The 8,613-nt window shown below is 50.6% G+C and overlaps 1 protein-coding gene across 1 annotated transcript in view; it reads left to right on the forward strand.

The window, feature by feature from the left end:
• The window catches only part of EEPD1 (endonuclease/exonuclease/phosphatase family domain containing 1), a 113,924-nt gene extending 106,477 nt beyond the window's left edge, over positions 1 to 7,447 (forward strand). The window contains exons 6-7 of the mRNA XM_063115034.1: positions 5,987 to 6,181; positions 7,239 to 7,447. Of these exons, the coding sequence (XP_062971104.1) occupies positions 5,987 to 6,181; positions 7,239 to 7,447 (404 nt within the window). The remainder of the gene's footprint in view (positions 1 to 5,986; positions 6,182 to 7,238) is intronic.
• The last annotated feature ends 1,166 nt before the right edge of the window (positions 7,448 to 8,613 follow it).

Raw genomic sequence — 8,613 nt, forward strand, 5'->3', positions numbered from 1 at the left:
ACCTGTGAAAAAGGATGACTTGCCAGATTTCCACGTCTGCGGACATTTCTGTAGCTGTCGATCTCAAACTTTTCCTTTTCTTGACATGGAGGTGTAAAGGAAAGATGCCAGCTCATAACTTCTCTGATAGCATGAGGCAGTCACTGGGGTTTTTCCACCTGATATCCAGTGAGTGAGCAGGGTTTTGTTGGAAAACCTTGGCCAGGTTATTGTTCCAAGCTGCCAAGGGACTATTGACCCACAGCCTGGCTCAGCCTTGACACGTCCAGGTAGGGACAGTGACTCATGCTCCCTGTGCCCCTGCTTGTGACTAATACTCAATTAATTGTTAACTGGTGACACTTCAGACCCAGGGATTCAGGAGGTGCTCCAGCATCCCCAGGTGCAGCAAGGGTAGATAGGTAAGCAGAGGGTTCAGCTGAAAGAGACAGAGCCTTCATTCCACAAGCTTCTGTCAGAGCACAGGATCGACTTGATGAGCTCCCTGGGCCTTTCTGCCTGTCTGGACTGTGCATCCGGGTGGACGTCAGCGAGCAGTGTGCCAGTCCCCTGATGGACCTCTCCTCGTAGACCTGGCCAGGCCCTGAGAACTCAGTGAGAGTGAAACCAGCTATGTAGAGAAGGTTGACATCTGGGTAGGATGCAGCTCCTAGTGTTGGCACTGGTGTGTTATACATCCGGGGACTCTTCCGAGGAAAGCAGCCCTCAGCATTCTCCCCTGACTTCTGGGAACTAAGGAAACAACTAAGACGCCCACCCAGGCCGATGACTGTCTCAGGGGAGGATTTGGGCTTCTGCACACCTACAGATTTTCAGAGGCAAGAACTCCCTCGATGTCATTCCCAAGGCGTATTGAAGCAAAAGAACATGAGTTGAAAGAAATCTGGATGTGCCGTTCAAAAAGAGAACCGTTGTATGTATTTCTGATGTTGTATCGAGCTGGACTTCCTGACCCTGAACACCACCGTCTCTCCTGCTTCAGAATTGTCTTTTGGGGCCTGAGCTTTTTCAGGTCTGCCTCCCAAGGGAAACCTCCCTCATTGCATGGGATCGTTTTGCCTCAGTATTACATAACCTGCAGTTTTCCGTGATATTCAATAAATAACATCTTTCCCTTCCTCCCTTTCAAGATCAAACTGCCCCTTAAATCTGAGTGTTGATCGTGCCTCACTCATTTGGTCTTTCAACACGTATTTGAGTTCGTTGAGTCTGCAGGTGCAGCAGACGCTGTTGCAAGCGCGCAGGTGTGTCGCAGCCACAGCAGCCCCGGCCTGTGGCCTTCACTCTTGCTCTCTGTGAAGAGTGCAGGACCTGAGGGCTGGCTGCAGACTCGGGACAAGCCATCCGACCTCTCAGCCTCAGCGTCCTACCTGCCGCACGGCGTTGTGACAATGAAATGACATGCTGTCAAGGAAGCAGTCAGCACGGAGCCCTGCACGTGGTGAGGGCTGGGTCATTAGTGCTGGCCAGGGTGCCTTGTGATTCTCAAGGCGGCTCTCCTGTTGCAAGTTGGCCCTGGTTTCTCAAGATGGCTTGGGCTCGCCCTGATCTGGGTGCCCAGACGGTTGTGTCCCCAGCCTGCGGAGCCACACGGAGCTGCAGGGGGGTGGGGCTTCCTCCCATCCCCTGTCCTGGCCCGGGGAGGGTGACACCTGCAGCCCACGATTGCCCTCTGGTGGTGGCCTGTGTCCTTTCACTGTGATTTCTTTTCCTTCAGCCATTGATATTCATGTCAAGGAAAGAGACTTGCCGAGTGTCTCGGAACTGCTTTCAGTAAAGCCTCCCTTGCAAGGTGTGACAGCAACCCTACTCCCTGTGACAAGGAGAGTTCCCTGAAGTGAACTGGTGACACGGAGGGTCAGGCAGAGGCCGTGGGAACCTGTGGAGCCTCACGGGACCCATTGTCCTTTCAGAATTTCTCCTCGCTTTGCTTGGAAAATGCTCACTTTGTAGCTGTCCCACTCCCTGGAGGGTAAACGAACCGTGGGAGAAAGGGCTCGAGCGCTTTGAGGAGGAGACCTGTCCCTTTGGCCCCGCATTCCCTCGGTAGTTCTGACTTACACACAGAGGCCACTTCTGCTGGTGTCAGGCTCTTGTTCATCTGGCTGAGGAGACTCAAAGGAGAGGGGCCAGAGCCACCTGTGAGATGCCCCCTGCCAGGACTTCGGCAGCGCCTCCAGTGCTGGCAGCACCGCAGAGAAAATGAATGTCGTCCCCTCAAAGTCTAGCCCATGTCACTGAGCTGGGAAGGGGCAGAGCCCGGGTTTCGTGTTCAAAGTCATCCAGCCGTTTTCCTTCAGAACTGGGGCCAAGAACCACTGTTCTCAAATGCGCTGCTCTGCAGGGTTTCGTGTTGTGTGTAGTAACTCTCTGTGACCACTTTTCCTCCTAATTAGTTGGGATTAATAATGTGAAATGCAGAATCGGGGGGAAAGGAGCCCAAAGGGTCACTGCTTTTTAGAGAATATGATTGTCAGTTTGTTACACCTAAATTAAAAAAAAAAAAAAAATTAGTCCCAGTAAGAGAATTAAGAAAACTGGCTGGTTAAAATATTAGTACCTTTTGATATATTTCAACAATAACCAGTTAAAAAATATAATGGGGGGAAAACCAAGATCCCATTCATAATAAAAATAAAAAGTATGAAATACTTAGAAATATGGTGGTAAAATGAAGAAGACTATAAAACTTTACTAAAGAACATAAAAAAAAAACCCTGAATAAATGGAGACACATGGCATATTGTTCTAGGGGGAGACACCACGGTTCAGGGTGTGCATCCTTCCCACGTCGGTGTGTAGGTTTCTGCACCAGGCCTTGGCGAGCTCTTGAATGCCCCGCGTGTGCTTCCCAAGCCCGGCTGCCCCTGAGAGCTTTAGGAAATGCTGAGGCCCAGGCCGCCGGGGGCACTAAATCAGAATCTCTGCAAGCGGAACCCCAATTTCTGGGAGTGGGATTCAAGCATTAATATTTTTGGAGTCCTCGCTGCCCCCAGGGATTTTTAGAGCTCCCTCCCACTTCAATCAGAGCAGCTCCACTTTTCCCCACTCTACCTTTGGGGTTTCTCATTGGATTTCATTTAAGAAATGGAATCCCTCATTCGAAAAAGAAAAGATGTTTGAAAAACCACTGATTTGAATCAGATTCATCTCTAGGATGTATTGATAGGTTGAAACAACAGGAAAAAAAAAAGGAACTCATAGGTAAAGTTGCTGTCGTTCATGTGAAAACACGTACACCCGTCTGCTCAGGTATGTATAGAATACCCACAAGGACACCCAAGGAGCGGGCAGTGGCCGCCTCTGGCCAGCCAGGGATGGAAATGTTAAATAAAGTTAATATTATTTTAATAAGAAAAGTTTCAGAATCAAAATTTTAACATCATGACTTTATGTAAACATTTTTAATGAAAGAATATTAAAAGAGAGACAGCCCTTTGTAGCTGTGCTGCAGGCAGCATTTGGTGGTCTCTCACCTGCAGCTCACCAGCCGCACATGTCCCCGGAGCCGGGGCTAGGGCGGGCAGTGGCGGATCGGTGGCATCCCCGTGGCCGTGGCCAGCTGGCGGGATGGCTTCGGCCAGAAATACCAACTTGTGGTAGTCAGGAGGGGTGGCCTGGGCAAGTTGGAGCTCCCCATCCAGTTCATCCATCCTACTTTGTAGGACTGAAGATTCCTACACAAGGCAGTGTGTGAGATCTGGATCAGCAAAGGTAGCACGGGGACAAGGGCAGTAGTTGGCACGGCGGCTGACACGGAGGCGTCAGCAAGACTTCGGATGAACGTAGATCATGAACTTGTCCAGGGTATATGGAAATTTCAAGAGCAGGAATGTCCTCCTTCACCAGAACCAACGTGGAAAGAAAAAGACAACAAAGGCTGCCATTGTGTCATTTTCTAAGACTCCCTTGAGTTTTAGCTGTCAGCTGCCAGGAGAAGCCCGTCGTCTCTTTTCCCCTCACAGTTTGCATCATGTGGGTACCTTTCTAGCCTTAGACAGTTGTCACTATGTTAGCCCAGGAGTCTGGCTAATTCTTCCCCTGAAGCTAATACAATGGTTGATACCAGACAAATTTAAAGAAAAGAAAGATTCCTTCAAAGATTATCTGATTCCCTTAAAATATATGTCTCTATACAGAGACACATTCCTTTTTAAAGGGGTCACATTTTAATAGAGATGAATCAGTTTTGGAACCTAAGCTGTTTGCCAAGATGAAGTCATAGGCTGGGAAGTAATTTTTAACTTCTGGAATCACATTGCCTACTGTTATGCTAAGTAGAAACTTAGGGAGTTTTGTTAAATGTGAATTTTAGCCTATCTTTAAAAATGTCCGTGTCAACTTTAGTTAACCTGAAGTACCCTGAATTGAACCTACGGAAGTGAGATGTCTCAGACCTTTATTGATGCCACAGCTTTTGTTTTCCAGTGGCCCAGATACCAAAATGCCTGTTGTCTTTGTGGATTAAAGCTGCTTATAAAGGCCTGGGCATGCCTCCCGCTCTTCAAGATGGTGATTTTATGCTACGTGGCTAAATACTTGGACTCCTTCTGGACTTGGCCATTTCACTGTACTTGATTTATTAATTTAATTCTTTTCACAGCCATGCTGAGTGTAAAAATGAATAATTTTTGTCTGTCTTCCTTGTCAAGTATTTCTGGGTAAGGGACTCAAAAAAACGAAAACTGTTTTTGTTTGATGTAATATAAAATATGGAATTGATCTTTCGAGGGGCGGGTAGAAAGAAGATGCCATTTGCATGTGTCAAATTAATTTTTTTAGTGGTAATACTCAGTGTTGGGGGGTTCGGTAAACTTTGTACATTGCTGGAGAGGATTGAGATTGGAAAGTAGGCTGGCAGCACTTACCCCGAGTCTTAACAGTGGCCATACTTTTTAACTGAGGCTCTGTACTGACGACAGAAGGCGGGGACACAGAGATCGGAATGAGATACTTCAGCATTACTTACAAAAGTGAATGTTGGAGACAACCTTTAAAATGACCAGCAGGGCCGGCTGGTGGCTCACTTGGGACAGCGTACTGCTGATAACACCATGGTCAAGAGTTCGGATCCCTATACCGGCCAGCTGCCCCCCAAAATAAAATAATAAATAAATGACAGCAGGAGAATAGTAAATATGTACATCAGTGTGGTGGGTGGATGCTTGGGCCTACCCAGTGACTGCCAGGAAGCCCCAGCCTTTTCCCGTGGTGCACTGATCTGAATTGGACCCTCAGGCAGGTAGAGCACACGTGTCAGTCAGGGGGTAGCTGCTGCCTACGTCTCAGCCTGCACCTCTGGCTGCCCGGAGTGGTATACTTTAGAAGCACCATCTTCAGGTGCCCGTCCCGCCCCCAGGAGACAAGGCTGTTGCTCAACTCCCTCCTCACACAGGTTCCCTCTCGTCCTTGTTGACCTGAGCACTCCTGTACGTCCTCTGACACCCAACCAGGCACTGCCCCCTCCGGGGAGCCCTCCCTGACCACGCCTGCCTGTGCCGTGTTGGTCTCTGTACACGTTTTTGGTTTTGCACCTACGCTCCGCTCTTATCGGTTTTCTCGTCTGTCTCTCCTGGTAGACTGTGAGCTGCTGGAGAGCAGGGGTGTATTTCATTCATTTCTGAATCTCACACATGGGTAGGACCAGAATGGGTGCTCTGCAAATGTTTGTTGAGCTTTTGTTAAGTATGTGGGCAAGATCGTTAAGTCCATTTTTTGCTGTAAGATTTGGACCCCATGAACTTGAACAGCAGTGGTGTCTGTATCACACCACCCCTTATTTCCAAGTGTGTTACTAACCTACTCTTGAAGTTTGGGGCTTTTTGGCAAACATTTGGAAAAATTGGGAGGATGAAAATTATGCCACAGTCCTAACCCTGGGATCCGAATCGGAGAGGCACAATTGTATCTCAGGGGGCTGTGGTCAGTGTCGGGTTTTACTTCCCACCAGCTCTTAAATTCCTGATTTTCTTCCTTCTACTTCCAGGAGAAAAAGATGTGATTATTTTAGGGGATTTTGGCCAAGGGCCAGAGAGCAGCGACTGTGATATCCTGAGGAAAGAAAAATTCAGCCCGCTGATCCCTGCACACACCTTCACCAACATCAGCACCAGGAACCCTCAAGGCTCGAAGTGTCTGGACAACATCTGGATCAGTAAAAGCTTAAAGAAGGTTTTCACAGGTAAAGCAAAACTCACTTCTTTCTCCTGTTCATAAGAGGAGTTAGAAAAACAAGTCGGAACTGACAGATGTTATCTTACCTCCTTTGTGGGCATTTGTAGGGTTATCGTTTAGGGAACTGTATAGTCAGCCTTCAGTAGAGACACGTTTGAGCGTGCAGGGGGGCATGACAAGTCATTGAAAGGCACCCACGGATCTGCAACAGGAGCAGCAGGAAGTGGGTCCCGTGACAGTCATGGACATAGGTGTGTACAGACAGGCACGGCTGTCCGGGAGCAGAGGCCACAGCCGTGTCGCCCCAGGAGGGTGCCCCGGGAGGCACCTGCCCTCAAGAAGGGAGCTGGAGTAGCCCAGCCAGCAGGGCTGGGGGCAGTTAGAAGTCATCTGTCCCCTTCCTGTTCAGTGCTAGGAAGCCAGGTGCAGGGAGGAGCCGTCCCCGCACAGAGCTGCCCGCCCGGCGGGCCAAAGCTCAAGCCAGAGCCCGGCCCTGGGAGCCGGCGCTGCCGACTGGGCTCATGGCTGAGGACACAGTGGGGCTGTCACTGCACGGCCTGTGACTCGGCCATTTCACTGTTTTCAAATGTACTTCCCGCTTCACCAGTTTCTAAATGTTTCTTTTTAAAGTACCTTTACTTTCTCATAAACCTCTGTACTTTTCTCTTTTTCTACTCTTTCTTTAGAAAGAATTTATTTTTCCCTTTCTTAGTGTCTTTTGCTTTGCAGTGGGACCTTGCCTTTGGACAGCTTTGTGAGGCTGTGTCCCTGGGTCAACCCCTCAGTCTTGCTGGCGACCTGAGAGGTGGTGCACGCACAAGGGGCAGATCAGCCCCATTCTCATGTGGACCTGAATGGCGGAGGCCGGGCCTCTGGGTGGATTCAGGCCCTAAGTGGGCAAAGCGTCCGAGCACATCAGGTCGGCCGGGACCCTCCGTCTGCGCAGACGAGCCCCTGCCTGAGGGCTCGCGGCCGTGCAGCGTCGGCCCTGCACCTGCTGGCCTTGCAGAGGGTGCCGCCAGGCCCCGTCCTCACTTCTGGCTCTCTCTTCCCTCTCCCTTCAGGTCACTGGGCTGTAGTGAGAGAAGGTCTCACGAACCCTTGGATTCCAGACAACTGGTCCTGGGGCGGAGTGGCCTCCGAGCACTGCCCCGTGCTAGCCGAGTTTTACTGTGAAAAGGACTGGAGCAAGAAGGAAGCGCCCCGGAATGGCAGCAATGGCAGCAGGGTCTCCTTGGAGCGAAGTGAAGCCCACACTAGGCACGAGCGATGACACCCGATGGGTTTGCACCCTCTGACCCAGGAGGGCGCAGGCGAGGAGTCGGCCCTCCCGGGAGAAGATCCGGGGCAGAACTGCCTCTTCCTCTTCATCCTGTGCACAGGGCCCGCTGCCTGCCTGGCGGACGGCTCGGACCGCAGCTGGGGGAGGGGGCATGTCCGGCACTTGCTGCGCCGGGTGCACGTGGAGCCGGCGGGTACTGCCACGTCCTTGCTCGGTGGATGTGTACCCTCAGTGGAACCAGCTAGCTGGCTGGCGGCATGAGGAGCACAGTGACAGAGAGGACGAGAGAAAGGAGCGGGACAGGGCTCAGGCTGCCGAGCCGTGGCTGAGCAACACCAGAGTCACTCATGTCTGATCACCAGCAGGTGACATTCTGTGCAAATTACAGAAAGCTTTTAATTGTGATGGAGCCTTGTTCTCAGATATGTTGAGTGGTGATTTTTAGTTTTGTTTTGAAACAAATAAACAGAGATTAACCTGCCTGGGTGCAGTGAGGGTATGTCCGTGCCTGAGACCTTGCAGGGGTGCCTCTTACATTGTCCCCTTGCTCCCAGCCCATCCTCACCGTCTTCTCCTTGGAGCACCGTTCGCGCTTCTGGGCACTCAGCACACCCCTTGTGCAGCACAGGAATTCTACCAGAATGACACCATTTCTGTCCCCTTCCCACCCACTCCAGCTTTCGATCACATCCCGGTCCCAAAGTCTCCCGTTGTTGACTGAGGAATATACAGTCCTCACTGGGTATCCCCAGGGGCTTGTTTCCTGGACCTCCACAGATACCAAAATCCGCAGTCCCCTATGTAACACGTCCTAGCACTTGCATATAACCTACGCACATCCTCCCCTGTATGTGGGACCGTCTCTAGGTTATTTGTAATACCTCGCACGATGCCTACACGTCACATCATTCACGTGGATCCAGTGTAGTACTCAACGTGCAGGAAATTCCAGTTTTGCTTTGTGGAACTCTGTGGAATATTTTTTTTCTGCATATTTTTGACCTGCAGTGGTTGAATCCACAGAAGCAGAGCCCAAGGATATAAAGGGCCAACGTACGTTGTTTCAGGATACGCAGGAAGCAAAGCCTGGGAGTCTCGAGGAGGGAGGGTCCCTGTTGCTGGTGGAGGGGTCGGTTGGGGGATGAGGGGTTGGAGGA

The sequence above is a fragment of the Cynocephalus volans genome, chromosome 11 (genome assembly GCF_027409185.1).
Source record: "Cynocephalus volans isolate mCynVol1 chromosome 11, mCynVol1.pri, whole genome shotgun sequence".
Lineage (NCBI taxonomy): Eukaryota > Metazoa > Chordata > Mammalia > Dermoptera > Cynocephalidae > Cynocephalus > Cynocephalus volans.